Below are 20,260 nucleotides of genomic sequence, written 5' to 3' on the forward strand. Positions count from 1 at the left end.
CCTGTGTAAATTGGAAGTTGTAAAATGTACTATATCTTGAATTGGTTTGTTTAATGTAATTTGAATTTGTAATGTTTGATGCTTTGTACTTAACTGTATTCTTGCACTTTGTATTGCACTTATGTTGTAAGTCGCCCTGGATAAGGGCGTCTGCCAATAAATAAAAATAAAAAATAAAATAAAATAATAATAATAATTTATTATTATTATTATTATTATTATTATTATTATTATTATTATTATTATTATTATTATATATAGATATCTTAAATTCACATTTGGTCAGAGCAAGTTTATTTTTTCAAGCATAACTCGGACACTACAGCCACCACACACATCTGTTTTACAGGAATCTGCACCCTCAGTGTAATAGTTTGGTTGAGTTCTTTCCAGATAAAACTGCAAATATCAGAAATCAATCCCTGCCCTCCATTGCTGTGTTTTTCCAACCTGTCTGTATGATTGGAGGCAGTCTGGTAATGAAAAGGTACACTATTGGTGTCACATGGTGTTTCACAGGGATGTATGCTGGAACCTCTTTTTAGTACCTTCTCCCTCTTGACAAAATAATTTGTAGCAATGGCAGGAGCTTCAGTCACAAAGACTGGCTAGTATTCTCGACAATTGGGTGAGTGCATGTGTGCGACACCAAGAGAACAGTACAGGCCTGACTGCTTGACCCCTACAGTGAGGGGGTTATCACTTATCCGTTCTGAAAACTGGGCCATGCCCATGTTTTTCATTCTAGGCTGATAACTTATCTTTCTAAAATGGCTTTATAAAATGTGTTTCCCCATGTGTTTGGCTATCCATGGTTGTCTGTTGTGGTTTCTAAGATTGTATGTGCATGTGCTTTCTAATAGCCTTTTCTATCATGTGAGTTGGCACTTCATGATTTCTTTGAAAGGTGCTTGAAAGTGACATATCATTTTGTTTCTCTGAACTGATCTGAGGCAAACTTGTTTGAGCAGCATTAGTTTTGGGTGAGAAATCCTATCTTGCCCTGTCAATCAGTGAAAAACAGCATGGGGGGACGTATATCAAAACAAGAAGTGATTACAGTGTTGTAGCAGGACTACACAACGTTCCCTTTTATCACTTTTAAGGGAAGTGGTTTTCTCTACTTCTAAAATAGAAGCATTTTACCGTTGTGTTTACCATTGTGGACTGGTAACCAAATCTTGCATGGGTTTCTTATGTGCATTTGAACAGTAAAGCTGGGGAAGGAAGAACACGGCAGAACTGTGAGAGAGTCAGTATTTCAAAGAAAGATGCTTGGACATTCACCCTAGTTCCAGGTACAGGTTTGCCTCCCCTCCAGGCAGTAATTTCATAGTAAAAGTCCATGAGATGGAAGTGAGTGATGTAATTGCCTTCTGATACAGGCAAACTTCACAACTAGAGCATTTTTTGACCTTAGTCTCTTTAACATAGACAAACAGACACACAGAAAACAAAACTACCATTACACCTCAAAGCATATTTATTTATTTTCACTCCAAGCCTACATCAAGCAGCCCAAGACACAAAATAGTTAAAAGCAATGATAGTTTGCAATGTTTATCTTCTCAATGATATAGACTATGCTGTATTCCACTGGCTGGGGTTTTTGTTTTTAGGTTTTTTTGGCGAAAGTAAAAGCTGTTAGAACGCACAACTCATGCCCACTTCCAAAGCATTTGTTAGAAAATCTCAGAAAATGATGAGAAAATTTGCAGTCTAGAAACACTCAAAATGATATTATTTTTTAAACATGTGGCATTTTTCTTGACATTGTATTCATATTCATATGTGCCCATGAAATTAATTTTCTTAATAGCTGGTATGTAAATGCCATGCAGGACTGCTGGGCAAAGGAAACAGGGAAGCTCAGAAGAGACAGCCAGATAATTTCTCACACCCCTGGCCTGAACTGTTCAGGAAAACTTCTCTGTTACCCCGCAGCAAACTATGAAAGCAAAGATCTGTTGAAATAAATTGGTTTCCAAATTAACTTGGAACATGGAACAAGGCAAGCACAGACTATGGCAATCTATGAATGCCGGGTACTAAAAGTGTATTAAAGGAAATAAAATCATGGTTCAACCAGGCTTCTAGCAATTCTTCAGTACCAGCTGGTTGAGAAAACATGGGCAACATTGGTCTAATTGATCTCATTATAAGCATGGCACCGGTTCTTTAATTTTTTGACAATTAAAAAAACAGCAGGTACAAGGATCAAGCACAAAATGACACTGCCCACAATTAGTCCTGTCCTACAATGGGGTAATGTTAGGAACTGCAGTTCTGTACCATTTAGACTTGCTGGCTTCTCACACCGATAGTCCTTGTCCCAGTCCACCACTTTGGCACTTTGACAGAATCCTTTCAAAGTCAAGATGTCGCAGCCACAATCAAAGGGGTTGTTGCTCAATTTCAACTCAGTCCCCCTAAGTGCTGACAGCAGACTACTGTTCACTCCAGGTAAATCATTCCCATCCAGATAGAGAACTGCAAGGGATAGCTGTCTAGGAAGAGTTGCAAGAGAAAAGATGCGGTTGTCTGAAAGATATAGCTGGGAGAGATTCACCATTTTCTCAAGGTGGAGCAAAACAGTGATGTGATTGACACTCAGGTCCAGCATTTCCAATGAGCTGGGCAGACAGTGTAAAACTTTGCTGGAAAACTTATTCCCCCTCAGGGACATTCTCCTGAGGCTCTGGGTCCAGTTGCACACTCCAATCTCCCGGTAGAATGTGTTGTGATTTGCTGATAGGTTCACAAGGTGCTTCATGTGGTTCGTCACCTGTGAGAGCATTTGCATCGATTTGAACAAGTTTTTGTCGACCACCATGGAACGCAGGTTAGGTAAGGGCTTGTTACAGTCTGGGAACATAGAGAGGCAGTCCAGGGTGTTAGAGGAGAAATCTAGCGTTTCCAGATTGATCATGGCCTGTGACAGCAAGCAGGGCATAAAGAAGACGACAGCGTTCACCAGGGACAGGTGGAGAAAGGGCTGGAAGAACTTTTTCACAGATCCTCCTGGGCTGAATATGTAAATGGAGGGGTTGTCCAGGTTCCATACAGAAAGGCTGGTCAGAGTGCTGTGCTCGAAGGGGGGGACCTGGGAGATGCAGGTTCCCATGCAAACAACTTTGTCGATCGTAATCTCTGCGATGCTGGACAAGAGAAAACTGGTGAACATGGCGGTGCAGTACTCCTTGGTAATAGAAATGTTCTCTACAGTTACAGATTTTATGGGGGAGTTTTCCACAGAGTGGAATAAGGGGACGTTTGGCGTCTGCGTCAGATCCAGGTTCTTCAGTTTCAGGGTTGTGGTGGAGTTAATGATGTCGTCCGTTAACACCTTGAAGGTCTGTACATGAATCCTTACGTTAATCTCCAAGGTCAGGATGTTGAGATTCTTCAGGCCTCTCAGAGCGCCGTCGTACTCACCTAGGTCTCCTGTGATCAGGTGCAGCTCCTTCAATGGGAGGCCCCTGAGCAGCTGCATGTCTTTCGCCTTCAGAGACACCACCTGAGGGTTCCCAAGCCTGAGGATCTGCAGCTTCTCCAGACCTCGGAATCCCGGGCCCAAAATCACGCGGTCGTACACATTGCCGGTGATGTCAAGGTAGAGCAGTGATGGGATGGGTTTCAGGGGCGCATCGATGATCTCCCCCAGGTGGTTGTATGAGACATCCAGATATTCCAGCAGGGGGTTGTGTTGGAAGGCATCTTCATCCACAGAGCTGATCTGATTGAACTGCAGGTGGAGCCTTTTCAGCCCTCTGGCCTTTGAGAATTCCAGGGTTGTTATCATCTCAATCTGGTTATTGGACAGGTCCAGGGTGGTGGTGTCTGACCCCCATGAGCAGGGGACGGTGGGGTAGCGCTGTGAGGAACAGTTGACAGTGTGCTCGCCCCTGGCTGCTTCACACATGGGGAGGAGGAGGTACAGCCACATCTTTGCACCACAATTGCTGCCCACTTCCTGAACTACGCAGGCCTTCACCAGTCTGAAAGCAGAAACATGACACATTTAGTGGTACACCAGGAGGAATCCACACTGGTTTCATCTTATAAACAACTATGAATACAGTCTGAGTGTTTTTGACTGGAAGAACTTAATAACCTGGTTTCCTGTATAACTAACTTAAACAGATGGCACCATTGTAAATCATGTCTATTCACATTTCTGATTGAAAGTGAAAGTGAAGCCCTGAATCTGCTTGAACTCTTTATGTGCATTCATGTAGTCCTCTCTTTTCAATCGTTTTTTTATCCAACAATGTGTAATGTGCTAAATTAAATATTTTCAAAATTGCATATTGATTACATAATATTAAAGTTGTTTTTCATTTTTAAACCAATCAGCCAGTACTAAATCAAACTCAATGTTGAGTTTACTTCCATGCTAGAACATTGTGTCTCAGAGGTGATTGATTCAGAGATGAGAAATTACTATTATTATATTGTGTAATCATATTTTTAATATACTTTAGTTGAGTGGCTGCAAAATATTTTGCCATTTCATTTCATTTTGGGATTTAGCACCTAATGCAACACTTCATTTACTTATATGTGAATTATTTATGGCAGTAACCTTGTCTTTTCTGAACTTTCTCTACATTTTTTAAACCTTTTTTTACCATTTGTTTGGATGTACAGATTTTCAATAAAATCATATTCATTTAGGACCTATAAAATGTGTTTAATTTCTTATCAAGCAATTCTTCCCACTAAATTCACTCTGGCATTTTAAGTTCAAAAACAGATGTGTTGACATTTCTCCTAGCACATATTGGCAAAATGTATTCCCAGTTTAGCTTCTATTACAGTCATTTTGTTTGCCTTGCTTAATGCCAAAATTAAATTAATTTAACACCACATGCGTGTTAAAAAATAAAATCCTTTTCACATGAATGTTAAGTGTACTTAAGACAATGCGTGGGGTATAGTATTTCTTGAAACACAATACTTTTCACTAGCAGTTTGATTAGCAGCTTATGTTATAACAAAGAAAACTGGTTTGTACTGCTTATATACCAAGGAATTGTTTCTCTGCTCTTTCAGAGATTGCATTTGCCAGATTATCCAACATGCTGGCTATTATTCAAATAGGAAATATGTGTTCTGTTAATGTACCTTATATATTTAAGACTTGTGAGTTCACTCAGCCACGGGAATTTAGGGCTGTTTACTATCTCCGACTCAAAGTGCAATCACCCTCCGCTTTGGCTGTTGTACATGTCCCCTGTGAACTGTGTGACTGCCTATTCTATGGTTGTATCCAAATAACAAAGTTATAACAAGAAAGAAGAGCAGCTCTCCAGGAGGCAGCTCCCAGTTAAGACAATAGAAATGCATAGACAGACAAAATGCTCAGCTGAATTACTTATAGATTCTTATTGAGTCATGTGTGTCACCCACCTTTCTGCTGAAGGATCTGAGGAGCAAAGTAGTTTTTTCAGTTCACCTCAGGCTGCTTTCTAAATAAAGTGCCTCCTATTGAATCTTTATACTTCCACTATTCTGGATCTCAGCTATTTGCTGGACTGTAGGTAGTTCTCTACAGTGACCATGAAGACCTGTTTAGGTTGGGAGGGGGGGCACGGGGAGAACTGCTAACCTATGTGACTAACCAGTCGATGTTTCCTGAGTGCAATGGGCTAAAGAAGAAATTAAAGAACCACCCAAAGTGCTTCTGCAGAGCCCAGGGTCCTAGCGCCCTGCATGTACATCAGCGCTCATGGCGACCACACACTCGTTTCACAGGGTTAGTGTGGGAAACCTCAGGAAACAGATGCAAACAGTTGTAACCGATGGTAGTTGATGGTAGAAAGAGACAACCTGAGCTCTCAAGTGAAGACTGAGTTGATCAATAATGCATTGCACATATGCCTAACTTTGGCCTAGACCAGGGGTGGCTAACCCTGGTCATGGAGAGCCGCAGGGTCTGCAGGTTTTTGTTTTATCCAGATCTTTAACTGCTTAATTGAACCAATTATGGCAAATTAGGCAAAATGTCCCTGTGTTCAAGATATCCATTGATTGGTAATTAAGAGAGACCTGGAAATCCTGCAGGATTATGGCTCTCCAGGACCAGGGTTAGCCAGCCCTGGCCTAGACCAAATAAAAATTTGACCCATCTTCAAAACTTTACTGGTCAAAGTTGGACCAGATGCATTTTGCATTATAAACAGTATAAAATAGCTTCTAACTATACATTAAACCACAATATAGCCCCTGTTAGTAGTGCAGTGTTGTCAAAAGAGTGCTGGTTCCAATCTAATGTTCAGACAGGGTGACACAGAGTGGGGACAGCCTGAGTTGGGAGGGCCTGAATTGGCGAGGGATTTCCACAGCTTGTCACGCAACAGCAATTCCTGTAGCTTTCTGGGCACCTGTGGCTCCACTATGTTCATAGTGAGAGCTTCATTAGTCTCCTGCACTGCTCTGTATCTCTGCTGGGTGTCCCGAGTCAGCATGTGAGCTGTAGTGGTGAGCCAAGTTGATTAATCATTGGTGATTCTACTTTGGTACGGGTTAGAGATTAAATAAGTATTGGTTCCATTATTTTATATACATTAAATACATAAATACCAAGAAAAGCATAGATGTGTCTTTTTTATCCAATTTTCCACTTTTGTAGTGTAAACCTTTACCTTAAAGTTGGCATTTCAGCAAAAAGCTGAGAATTTTTGCTGAATGTATTCAGACAGACATAGAAAGTACGGCAACGTGTATCCTGTTTAAAGGAAGTGTTACACAAATACCAAGCCACAAGTATCTGTGTTGTCAGAAATATCTGAATTGAGTCAGCTTTGTGAAATAATGTTTGCTAAATTAAAAATACTGTTTTGTCATAAAGCAATTAATGGTGCCATTAATCTTGTTTGCTTGATGGTGTTAATCAGGCTCTGTAGAAAAGTGGACTCATGAGCTTGCTAAATGGAAGCAAAAAGTTTCAATAACTCTGATGTGTGCGGCTGTAGAATGATGCATTAATAATAAGTATGACTTCTTGAGGTTTTATTTCTGCCTGATTATTGCAGTCAGACTGGCCAGTGGTTTGGCAGCCATGGTGGTGATGCCATGGAAAAACTCCAGACACAGCCTTAATTATAATGCCTTGCCATGTTTGTTTCTTGCTCCCCTGTTTGACACAGTGTGCAACACATACACACACACATAGGACATATCAACATTTCATATTATAGTAGGCCAAACATGCAGATCATAGGTAGGAAGCTGTTTTGGCTTGCTGGGAGAAGAGGTGGAATGGCATTAAAAAAATATGATTATATAAAGATAAGAGTTTACCAAAGTTATGCTTATATATGTATAAAACCAATGTACTGAAATATATTATCAGAGGTTCAACTGACTATTGCCCTTTTTGGTTTGTAAGTTTGATTGTTTTGTTTGTGTGTGTACCTTTGTTTTGCTGAAGTGACAAAGGCAGTATGGGCCAGTACTCAGCACTGGAAAAAAGTACCTTACTAAGGTTATTTTGTATCTTGATGGACCATAAGGGTTGTTTAGGTTGTTTTTACCCTCCAAATCTCAACTGTCTATTCATAAGTATAGAATACAAATTATATGTCGACCTGTATTTTTATTAATATTTTACAGCATGACACTGAGTGCCAATAGTTTTATTTGTAACCATCTTTTGACACCTGCGTGCTTATGGAATACAACACTGTACTGCATTTGATAATACCGTGCCATACAATAGACATGCAGTTACATGTGGCTGAAAGATGACATGTAATGTATACATTTACAGTACAGAACATGGATTGTTCTGTTTGTTTCAGTCTATGTGGTACATTCCCCTAGCTTTCCGGATGACCACACTTAAACTGCACACGTCAGTAGGTTTGTATGTTTATTATACAAAACAACATTGCTGACTTCAGTTCTTTACCTCTCCCGATCATTATGCTTCTCTCACACTACACGTAATATAAGATAAAGCTACTAGGTGCCAAGCAAATTACTGCTTTATAAAGAAAGACAAGACAAACCAAATGTATAATAATGTTAGTGTTTGGTGCTTTTATGGTGCATGTCTCCCTCTAGTGGTACTTTAGAGCAAGTGATTTCACCTTAACAGTACAATCTAATAGTAGTTCAAATTGGTTCCACTTTTTCAATCTCTAGTTAAACTCTGGTATCCATTGCATTTCTCTTTTTATATACTTACATTTTATCTTGCTTCATTTAGTACTTTTACACATTTCTACATACACTTTCGGTTTTTACTGGAAGGATTTTGAGTCTGTGACTAGTTAAAACCCTGTGTGGGTATTTATGTTTATGGTGTTTGTATATATAAACAAGTTGTTTTTTTATTCAGCAAGTAAAGCACATTTTATAAAGCTACCACTCTACCACCACCACCCACCACCCCTTTTCTTTACTTTTGTTGGAAATTGTTGATTTTTACACTCAAGTTTTTCAGTCCTTGGGATAGTGTAAAAGCACTACTTTGCATGTACATTTTATGAAGATAAATTGAAGTATTATAATCTTTCCCATCTTATGTAAAGATAGCTGAGACTTCAATTATATTTCCAGTTTTATAGGGCCTAAAGAAGGTGGGCTGTTATTTCCTGATAGATCATAATGATGTAAACAGGAATCTGATCAAAGTCATTTCTTCATTGTGGACAGTCAAATTCTCACCAACTAAATCTGAAATTGTACTTTCAGATAACATCGCAACCATAAATCAGCAGACAGGATTTTGTGTCTTTTGTTAAAACAAAAAGACTTAATACACAAAGAAGTATAGTATTCACCCCTCCCGTCTCAGCTGTAATCATTAAAACTATTTTCTGGTAGGCTTTACCAGTATTCAGCAGACTTAAACTATATTAGTGGATATATAGAAGTGGGCCAGTGCTTTTGTCTGCATCTATGTATTCAGTGTATATGAATGGATCAGAAACCAAATGAAAATGTGACATCATTGAAAGAGCAAAAATGTTAAAATGGCAATGGACCAGACACATTGCATGAAGAACAGATAAAAGATGGACAAAGGAAGCTATCCAATCGATACCATGAGATGAAAAAAGAAGATGACCATATAGAAGATGGTAAGATGAAATCATACACTTTGCTGATGTGACACCCCTGAACCCGTGTGCTGATCACTGTAGCAACTGAGGATGCAGAGATAGCCTAGACTGGTGGGATCTGAGTACAATGGCTCAGTGAAACACAGGATCATCATGAACCACCTTCTGCAATGTCTGCATTTCCATTACAGATTTCCAACACTTATTTTTGCAGCATTTCCTTCCCAGGTAGGTGCCATGTGCTGATATTCTGTGGTGTGTTTTGCCATTAGCAGGTGTGTCAATGTTTTGATTTAATTCCCCCTTTTCACCTATATACTTTATTTACATTGTACTTCTATTAATCATGTTTTGCTTTGTTGTAGTTGCTTTTTTCAGTTAATATTATGTTTTACTTTTTTAATTAAAAGGCAGACCACAGTGTTTTCCTATAAATATGCTGATTGACACAGCAGTATGGGGAAGTTTCTTTTTATTTGATTGATTGGAATCAGAATCGAAAGGAATAGTGTTGGTGATCGATACTCGGAATCGATCCCTTTGATTCTCAAATGAATCGACTCTGGAATCCACTCAAATTTCGGAATCAAGCACCCCCATACAATCCCAAGAAAGTCTGCTATACCCACTACTAGTCAGTAGATGGCACCAAATGTGCAGAGAAGGAACATATTTAGGATGACCGAACATAATACAAAATCAAGACCTATATGCTCCTTTTGCAAATGAAAAATGCATTAAATTGTGCATTTAATATAATATAGGGTAGTAATTTGTCGTATTGAAACAACATTACATAACAAAGCATATTGTCCCCCTCCTGTGAACAGCATATATCATGTAAGGTACAATGTTAAAACTACCCCCTTCCTCAGAAAAACACTTTTTGTATTGATAATTTATAAATGGCATTATTAATGGTTCCTAACTGTTTTATAAACTACTTACCAATCATTTATTAATATCGTAACATAAAGTGTTACCAGTAAATTAATCAATAATACAATTTAAATATTAACATAAAAACTGTGAAAGAAAATGAATGTTCTAAAGTGGTGAGAGGAAAAGTAATACACTCAAATGATGACATTCAAGTTCATTTTGAAACTAAAAGCAGATATGTTTATTTCCCTCTTTTCTGAACATTGTAGATTATTATATCTTGTAGAGCTGGTTTTAAGCACAAACATAAGCCATAGTTAACTCACACCTGTGATCAGACTATAGTAGACATCCTCAGTATAAGTAAATTAAAACACAACACTAGTCTCCTGCTATAATAATGCTTCTGTAATTTCGGATGTACTGTAATTCACTTCTTTTTAAACTGTCTCCGAGTTCCTTATAACAGCGATCACTATTGTGTTTTTCTCTACTACACTTCAATTTACATGGTGTAATATCCCAAGCATTATCCGCAAATAGAGGATGACACCATCTTTATCTTAAAGCAGGACAATGATCCAAAGCACCCTGCTGGAAGGATTCAAACTCATGTTTCATAACAGTGTAATTCCAGCAGCATAGAAATAAGGTAACGTACACAAAATAAAAACATTATACATTACTTTAGATTTACAATAACATTGATGGTTGATGTGAGTAGGTGGGACTGACCATGAGGACATTTTGATCCTAAAGAGTAAATTAAATACTATGTAACAGATTTTCTACCTGTTTATTGACCTGTATCCATTAGATATGATTATGCTTTTACTATATAATTTAATTCATAACTACTTAATAAAAACTTCAATGGTAACGATATGTGATTGCATATATGACACATTTAAAGAGGAAATTAAGACATATGTTGATGTGGGAGTTGTAAATCTACCTGCATTTTGTAAATATGGTCATTCTACTGTACTTGAGAGTTTCTTACACAACTCTTTCAAAATACACAGAGGATAATTACATTATACATTTATTTTCTCTTTAAAAACTTTTTCCCCCTGATGTAACCTGTATTTTTCACTGGCTTCATTTTCCTCAGATCATTGTCTTTCTCTTATTTGTAGTAGTTTGTCTTAATTAGTTCACTGCAGGTTAAAGAGATGGATCTGTTTGCTTACCTCCACTGTTGTTGTACACTGGGTCCTTATAAGCTGTAAAACAATTAGATGAAGATTTATACCCAGGTCCGTGGCATCGGGGCAGGAGACACAAGTGCAGGATAAAGAAGGTTGCGTTGAGAGGATGACAGAGCGCAGGAGGCAAAGTTAAGGGAGTGAAAACCACCCAAAGAAAACAAAAACACTGTAAGAGACAAGTGGAATAAGGACACAATTAAGATCCAGCCCCAGTTGTCATAAGCCACTTACCTGGATGATGTCCACCTATTTCATATGTGAAGAACTGACGAGGTTGAAATAAGACAATTGTTAGTTCAATTAAGAGTTTGTTTGGAATAAAAGCGAAAAGACATGAGGGTTACCTGGTATAAAGAGAATGACTGCGTAATGTGGTTCTATGCTTTTTAAGACATTTGAATACTTAGTTCCTGTACAGTTTTGAGGCACAGAAGACAAGAGTATTTATTGTCTTGATGCTTCCTGTTTTTAACCTGACATTTTTCTCTTAAAGTGCATTACAGCCAGAAAAACAGGAAATTTCTAAATGTCCTGCAATTGATCCTAATTTTCAAAACTTTTAACCATTTCAGCTTTTACTTTTTACAACTGTCAAACTGGGTTTTTTGTCATTGGATGGAGCTGCTGATAGTCTGGGGTGCTTTGAAAAGAAGTTTGGAAGTCTAGACTGGTGAAGTGCTGTAGTTTGGAGACCTTGATTCTACAACCACACGCTCCTTATCTATTTATTGCTCTGGCTGGCCTCTTTCCCTTTTGCTTCTGTGCTATTTTCTTCACAGGTTAACATGTCCAAGTAGTGGCAGTGAAGGCTTCACCCTCCACCCTCCACCCGCCATTCTAATCAATATACTGCCCAGAGTGATTGGCAAGGATTTTTTAATACTTGTCTGTTCATTTTTGACACGTGTATGTGACTGAGTTGGGGCTGGACATATTGCAGCATTGCACCCATGTGACTTTCCCAATTTGTTAGGATATGATATAGATTAATAAAGGGAATCCTGTTTCTTACTTGCTGATTGTTGCTGTGCTGGGTATATTTTGACTTGAAGCCCGGATCTTAAAATAGCCTGCAAAAAAGAGAAGGAAAAGGAAAAAAGAACTGGCACTTACCAGAAGTAAAGGATTCTCTAGTTACTGTTAGCAGCCTCCCAGTGAGTTGTAATGCTCACTAGCCTGCCACCAGGTGGCGTAGCCAAGGAAATAAATGCTGGGTGCCACTCGAGAAGTCTCTTCTTTCAAGTGTTTTATTCCACATTGTTTTTTGTTTTGACTTCTGTCTTTAGTGGATGTTTGTTTTTCTAAATGTAATAATTGTGAAGCAACTTTGGGTCCTTGAAAAGTGCTATTAATAATAATTGCCTACCACCACAATCACACATTCTACTGTATCTTATATTTAAAGTCTTAAAAAAATATCCTTTCCTTTATCAGCACTTTCAAATATATTATATATACACCGATCAGCCATAACATTATGACCACTGACAGGTGAAGTGAATAACACTGATAATCTCGTTATCATGGCACCTGTCAGTGGGTGGGATATATTAGGCAGCAAGTGAACATTTTGTCCTCAAAGGTGATGTGTTAGAAGCAGGAAAAATGGCAAGCGTAAGGATCTGAGCGACTTTGACAAGGGCCAAATTGTGATGGCTAGCTCTTGTGGGGTGTTCCCGGTCTGCAGTGGTCAGTACCTATCAAAAGTGCTCCAAGGAAGGAAAAGCGGTGAACCGGCGACAGGGTCATGAGCGGCCAAGGCTCACTGATGCACGTGGGGAGCGAAGGCTGGCCCGTGTGGTCCGATCCAACAGACGAGCTACTGTAGCTCAAATAGCTGAGAAAGTTAATGCTGGTTCTGATAGAAAGGTGTCAGAACACACAGTGCATCGCAGTTTGTTGCGTATGGGGCTGTGTAGCCACAGACCAGTCAGGGTGTCCATGCTGACCCCTGTCCACTGCCGAAAGCACCTACAATGGGCACGTGAGCATCAGAACTGGACCACGGAGCATTGGAAGAAGGTGGCCTGGTCTGAAGAATCACGAGTTCAAGGTGTTGACTTGGCCTCCAAATTCCCCAGGTCTCAATCCAATCGAGCATCTGTGGGATGTGCTGGCCAAACAAGTCCGATCCATGGAGGCCCCACCTCACAACTTACAGGACTTAAAGGATCTGCTGCTAACGTCTTGGTGCCAGATACCACAACACACCTTCAGAGGTCTAGTGGAGTCCATGCCTCGACGGGTCAGGGCTGTTTTGGCGGCAAAAGGGGGACCTACACAATATTAGGCAGGTGGTCATAATGTTATGGCTGATCTGTGTAAGGCAATACTTTTTGACAATTTTAGAGCAGCTAATTTACATCTCCAAACAATAGTATTGTGGGCTAAAAATGATAAGCAATGAAGAGTAGTGGTTAGGGCTCTGGTCTCCTGAGTGGAGGATTGTGAGTTCAATCCCAGGTATGGGACACTGCTGTGGTACCCTTGAGCAAGGTACTGCACATAGACTGCTTCAGTAAAATCCCAGCTGTATGAATGGAAAAGTATGCAAAATATAATATTATACAATTATAAGTTAGCTGCTAGGAAATGTAATAACATATTATTTGTGTGTATGTTATTAATTTGTGGTTGCAGCTACCTTTAACAAATGACTGTATCTTGTAAGAACTCTATAAAGAAATGGGAATTTCAAGGACTTTATTAATGCTTTCTCAGTTGCTACGAATTTACTTGTTTATCTGATAGGTGCAGCTGGTTGACCACAAAAACCAAGCAGGCACCGTTCTTGGAGTCAGCTGAGGGGGGGGGGGGATTCTGTCTGTCTCACACTTTGCTCCTTTTCTAACTCTGTATGGTAACTCTTTGACATGTCAATATGTTTGATTTTGTGTGTTTAAATGTGTATTTCTACAAGATCTCTAAGATGTAACTAACTTAATAAAATTACTACATCAAATAAAACCTACTAATCATCATTACGAGCAGCCTATGATTCTTTAGACTATGTAATTTACAGAACTATTCACTAAAGTGGATCCACTAAGTTAACTGAATGGGGACAATAATTGTGTTGTATATAATGTACTCGATAGTTAAAGGAGTTATGAATTAATGTATATGATACAGTAAAATGCACAGCATGCAATGACAGAGAAAGAACATTGTTGCTAGGGGGGCAGCTACATTTCATAGGGGGGTGGGGTAAACACTTAGCAAAGCTCATGAAAATAATTGTAGATGACATGTTTATGCCCGCTAGGGGTTATTGACACAGCACAGTAAAACATTCACACAACTGTATATTAACCACTTAATGGGGTGGTTTGACAGACCCAGATTAGCACTAGTCTTGGACTGCCCAATGTTATTTTAGGGAAGGTAGTAAAGATTAAAGCTAATCAGGGTCTGTGAAAACAGCAGTTTATGTGAATTACAAACCTGTGAAAAGTCATGTGCACCATAACAGGTTTTACACATTTTTCAACAGAGGGTGAGGAAGGGAGGAGCTTGTGTGAGGGCAAGTCACCTGGACTGTTGTGTAATTGGGGGCAACAATCTTTGTGGTGCTTTTCCTGGGTGGAATACCACTACAAAAAACACTGTTTCTACAGCTCATCTCACATAGTTGTGATAAACTGTAAAGGTTTAAATTAATCACAGTGTCAATGTACAGAAATGAATTCCCTCTTTGACTGTGATTTCTCGATTACTGCGATTTGCTGATGGCAAAGAGGACATTTCACTACACATGCGCGCTGTCATAGCTCCAAGGTTCACACCATTTTATTATATCATGTGTGAGAGATAAACAAAATATTTGTTCTTCTTCTTTCATGTCTTCTCGGCCACATGTCAGAACATCCCTATGATTTCTCATGTTGTTCTGACACAACACTTGATATTCGGTGAGAATCATCTTACACAGTGTAACACATTTTTTTTTTTTGTTCCTGGGTAGTAAGTGTTATTTCCTAATTGCTTATGCCTCATAAGTATAGAAAATGTCTATTATTCCCCACAAACTTTGCTTTTGTGACCAGGACAGTGATATTTTGAAACGTAACTATTTGCAATGGGGAAACTGGTGACTTTGTGTCTTTTCGTTCACATAAAATAAAAATAAAAAAGACATATGAATCCAAATTAACATGTATGTATACTAAAGTAATACAAAAATGACTACAAAAGATTTAGAAGTGAGCAGTTTTTCGAGATTTACAATTTTAGTGTAAATACTGTGACTGAAAAGACACAAAGTCCCCCGTTTCCTCATTGGAAATGGTTACATTTCAAAATATCACTGTCCTGATCACAAAAGCAAAGTTATAACATTATTACATTACCATTATTACAAACTGGTGTATACATTTTTATAGGAACTTGATTCATATGTTGCATTGAAATGTTTATTGGGGTGTGCAGTAGTTTCTTGGAGTTCACATGGGCTGCAGTACTTACTTCTGCCCTGCTGTGGGCGTCAGGAATTTCCAACTGCAACATCTCTCTCTTTGCTCCAAAACAGACCTATTACTTCATATCCAAAAATAAAGAAAGAAAGAAATACACATCAGAATGCAAATGTTGAGATAGCCTGTACGCTACATTGCTTTTTCCATTTGTTACAATCATGGTGAAACTATTGTAAGCAGGTTGGGGGAACTTCATAGAGCCCTACATAAGAAAAGTAACCTTTATTCACTCCTATAGCAATTCCCTGTCCTTTCATCACTGGACCCTGGAGGTGAGAGATAATGAAGAAATCACAACAAGGCAACCCTGGCTGTCAAAGAAAGCGACTCGGCGCAGTCGGACTCATCTGTCCAGTGACCTGACCTCTGTGCATTGATCGTGCGCTTTATTATTGATCCCAGCAGGCGGCTCAGAAAACCTCCCGACTCCGCAAGTCGTCCTTAAAGAAGGTGGAGTCTGGAGACAGACAGGCCGGTGGGAGGGACGTCCACCTCCTGGGAGAGATTTGGCTAAGTGACAATGCGCTGAAGTGCCGAGCGGAGTTATGAGTTTCCAACAGCGAACGGGGAAGAATATCATGTCCGGGGCTTTCGGACACTAAAGATCCCAAACTGGTACCCTGTCCCCGCAGAGGACGGGATGGTGGCGGCGCTTTCGCCTTCGGGAGACTCACTGGAGAACTTTAGCTGAGAATACGCGCCTGGATGTTGTCGTGGGGCACTACTTCCCTGGGATTATTATAAGTCCACACAGCACCTTGACGTCCATAATTGGACTTTGGAAAATGTTTGACACCAGGGGTGAGTTTATCTCGTTGTCCAGCTCGGGGGGTGTAACTGAAATCCGCGGAAAGCTCGGGTCAGTCAGCCCTGTACCTGCGAGCGCGGTGACGGCGGTACCTGGGTTCCCGGCGAGGCTGTCGGTCGCGCAGTGCAGGATTGGCGTGTGTTGCTAGTAGTGCTGTAGTAGTGCTGTAGTAGTGGGCTGCACTTCATTTGTGCTCTCAGGTCTCACAGGTCGTGCTGTGTTATTGGGATTGTGAAACGGTGTTGTGCACTCGTACAGTACAATATAAGTTGTCTCTAAGTGTCATAACTGCACTGTTTCGAAAGTTGACCTTCAAAGGGGAGCAACACGTGTCACTCTTCACCTCATTTGGTCAGTAAGAGTCATATTGAACCGGGTCCTCATATATATATATATATATGTGTGTGTACAACTGAGATTTCTCGTAAAAACAAAATACTACTACGCGACGACAATTGATTTCTACTGCCAACTGTTAGTCGTTATTATTATTATTATTATTATTATGTACTTTTGGGCAAATAAATGACCACTAAATTAACGTTTTGCAACACAAGATATATGGGCACAGTTAGTGTAAGACTTATTCTGCAATGCATTGGTATTATACATGTTTACTACTACGTCTTTTCCCTAATTGAAAATATTCAATTGGTAAAACCTCACACACATCAAGCACATGACTTAAATTCATCATTATGTGTCACTGTCAATCGCCTTTCTCCAATTCTGGACCTTTAGGATTTTTTCAAAGCTGTATATGCACCCGCTGTTTGCCCTCAAAAACGTACAGGGATTGTTTTTACCTGTATATGAGAGGCTCCTGAAAAATAAGTGCCTACTGGCGAAATGCATGAAATTTGCGGTGCAGGTATACATTACATACTCGGAAAAGTTGTGGTTCTGAAGATGCTGTGCCCCATGTTATTGCACTTTAGCTATACAACCTCGGTCGTACCTTAATAAAGTCCCGTTTCATATTTAGTAACTTAACCATACAATGCCACAATATGCTGCAAAACATCAGATCGGGTCTAAACGGTTTGGTTTATTTCGCGCTCTGGTGCCAGTGTTTGTTATGGGGAGCTGGCTCATTTACCGTGTCATACCGTGTATACCGCGGACAGCACGGTGCTGGCACAGCTCGGTATGAACATCGCGTATTCATGGTTATCGCGACGTATTCGCAGTTTGCACGGAGAGCGGACGTGCGCCCGAGGATACCGTGCGTCAAGCGCAGTCTGGCCTCAGTGAAACCAGCGCTGAATCGCGGACTGTCAGTTAGTTCGCATCAGTTAACTGGCTGTGAGGCAGTGTGTCGGTAATTAGGGATTAACACAGACAAGTATTATTCTGCTTTAGGCGAAAATGGGGTTAACTTGCCTAGTAGACATCTTCCTCCTAGTCGTATTTTTCCTAGATCATATTTGTATTATTCATAGTGTTTTAATAACAAAACAAACATATCCAGAAAAGCTTTAATGAACTTAGACAATACCAACTGCGGGGAAAGGGGCCTGCAGGAAACCATTATGCTAATTTCAGAGTAATTATGTACACCGCATTCCATTTCAGTACCATTGCATTACCACTTTTGGTGTTGACAGGAACATTTCTTACCAACACTAAAAATGGTACTGAGATGGAATACAGTATTTTTGGACACAAGTAACACACAGCATTATTGCCTTACAATGGTTTGTATAATAGTAGGCTACACTACTACTGCCTAATGGTTTACTTTGTGCATTTCATATTAATCCCTATTTTATTGTTCTTTTAATCTGTGAAGCACTCTGTGGCAACCTTGCCAAAGCGCTATAGCAAATATAAATGGACAAGTTGAATTTATAATAGGGCCCTATTTTTCTCATTTTCACTGATGTAGCCTACTTTTTACAGAATAGGCAGTGAATGATAAGCATGAAAATGTTGAACCAGAGGGAGAGCTGTAACAATTGGACAGTGCTCTCCGGTAGGCATTTCCTTGAGCTTAGGTCATTGTATTCAATGGCAATACAAAATTAACATTGATACAGTGTAGATATTTCAGTTCTTTTTCTGTTCTGCTCTGCAGCTAAACTAAATATAACTATGAGTTTAGGGCAAGATCACAGCATGAATGAAAGAATAATAGTGGGCACATATTTGCTCAGAGAATTGTGGGGGTCTCAGTCAAACTACTCAGCTATGCAGTGAAAACTGGCTCTCAGTGTCAGACATTCTGCTATTGCTTCGCTTATGAACAAATTTAGCAATATGGGCATAAAAGCCTCCTCTTATGTGTTACTTTTATGTTCCTATGTTCCAAATTAGTCTTTGAAAGTGACTTTTATTAATGTAATGGCAAACTCTAATCCCATAACCCATTACCACTTATAATGTAAAGGTATTTCCTTAACAGAAACCCTATATTACAGGCTGTCTTGAAAGCACTAGCAGATCTGTTTCTACTCTTTTCCAAGTTTCCAAGTTTTCCAATCTACTGAACTGTTCAACATTTTATGATGTGCCTTCAAAGCCCTTTCTTGACAGGAATGTGACCTACAGCTGACACAGAGATATCTGCAGGAGGTGCATAGCCAACAGTCCATTCACATTCTGTATTGATCCCTGCTGAATATATGTGGATGCAGTTGTCAAAAATGTAGCTTGTGACCCCAGTCCCTTTCTCTCTAAGAGTACATCAGTGTGCTTCTGTTCCTTTTTTCCATGCACTCTGTAGAGTAATTTCATGTAATCACTGTTTATTGCTGAAAAGTGCCGAGCAAGGCTGAGGAGGCTCTGTGTAATTAGAGGAGTGTAGCACACTTGGCAAAATTGTAATTATATTCCCTGCTTATTGTTCGCAATTAGAATTGACATGGCATTTTCTTGTCCCCCCCCCCCCCAAAAAAAAAAAAAGATATTTTAACACATTCCTGTTTTAAGCTATAACAAGATGAATAATGAATTCTTTGCTACCACCACCCACATGCAGCCACCCAGGTTTTTGAGAGCCGCAGCGTCAGCTCTCAATATCAGATTGATCTCGCATTTCTCTTTTGTGTGATTATGCAGGTTTAAGTCTTTGTAGGCCCTAGCAAAGTAATCTTTGAGAAATTCTGGAATCCTTAGCTCTTAGAAAGGTTACACAAAATGGTCCCTATAGTGTTTTTTTTAGTTTTCCTTCTCTCTCTCTCTATCTATGTTTCAACTCAAAGTTAATGAAATGGGATAGACTGGTGTACTGAACTGCATTCAACCTACCTGTCTCCTATCTGTGCAACACTGGCCCTGTCATTCCTGTCAGACTTTGGCTGAAAGGAGTAGTTGATATTTTATTTTAATTTTATATAATTATAATTTGTCTGTCCAGAAACTGTACCAATCGCAAGCCAGAACAGCAAATAGTAATGCAACCTCAGTGAAATCACTAAAGTTTCTGGTCATCTTGGAGGTGGTAGCAGTGAATGATTAATTCTGCCACAGATATTCCAGATAACTGAATCATGGTGAGAATGGTTTAACACATCTCGGAGACCTGATTTGCTCTAAGAACCCCCAGGGTATCTATCTCTGGTCCTTGAGGGTTGCATCGTGTTCTTTTCTTAACTCCCGTCCTGCCCCCGTTTTGAACTTGCTTGTATTGAAAGTTTAGACCCCGCCCCCCATAAATACTGTGTGATTTCAAATTACCACCCCATCTTTGTTTTCTATAAAGCACTTTGGGTAGCATGTATAAAACCATTAACCACAGAGTAAAATCTGTTCATGTTTTGTTGTTAAAGTCCAAACAAGCCACAAAGTTCTTCAGACTAGAAAAAGACC

General features: G+C 39.5%; 2 protein-coding genes across 9 annotated transcripts in view; one reads left to right on the forward strand and one right to left on the reverse strand.

Annotated features, from left to right (window-relative positions):
• Window positions 1-1,465: 1,465 nt before the first annotated feature.
• On the reverse strand, window positions 1,466-11,289 carry LOC136750073 (toll-like receptor 2). Of its 2 annotated transcripts, none has more exons than XM_066704837.1 (2): window positions 11,150-11,289; window positions 1,466-3,998 (listed from the first exon to the last, which is right to left on the reverse strand). In XM_066704837.1, the coding sequence occupies exon 2, from the start codon at window positions 3,944-3,946 to the stop codon at window positions 2,144-2,146; it is 1,803 nt and encodes a 600-aa protein (XP_066560934.1). In that variant the 5' UTR covers window positions 3,947-3,998; window positions 11,150-11,289; the 3' UTR covers window positions 1,466-2,143. The 2 variants fall into 2 exon arrangements, with proteins under 2 accessions (XP_066560934.1, XP_066560933.1); XM_066704836.1 differs by lacking the exon at window positions 11,150-11,289 and adding an exon at window positions 5,413-5,592.
• A 4,850-nt stretch (window positions 11,290-16,139) lies between these two features.
• LOC136750074 (caskin-2) overlaps window positions 16,140-20,260 on the forward strand; it is a 125,624-nt gene continuing 121,503 nt past the window's right edge. For 4 of the 7 annotated variants that reach the window (XM_066704838.1, XM_066704841.1, XM_066704840.1 and 1 more), the window contains exon 1: window positions 16,140-16,443. The gene's annotated coding sequence lies outside the window, so the exon portion shown is untranslated. The remainder of the gene's footprint in view (window positions 16,444-20,260) is intronic. The other 3 variants (XM_066704842.1, XM_066704843.1, XM_066704839.1) reach the window with 1 other exon arrangement.

The sequence above is a fragment of the Amia ocellicauda genome, chromosome 5 (genome assembly GCF_036373705.1).
Source record: "Amia ocellicauda isolate fAmiCal2 chromosome 5, fAmiCal2.hap1, whole genome shotgun sequence".
Classification (NCBI taxonomy): domain Eukaryota; kingdom Metazoa; phylum Chordata; class Actinopteri; order Amiiformes; family Amiidae; genus Amia; species Amia ocellicauda.

Excerpts from the sequence above, each read along its gene's own strand:
- LOC136750073 (XM_066704837.1), bottom strand. The coding sequence starts at position 3,946 with ATGTGGCTGTACCTCCTCCTCCCCATGTGTGAAGCAGCCAGGGGCGAG.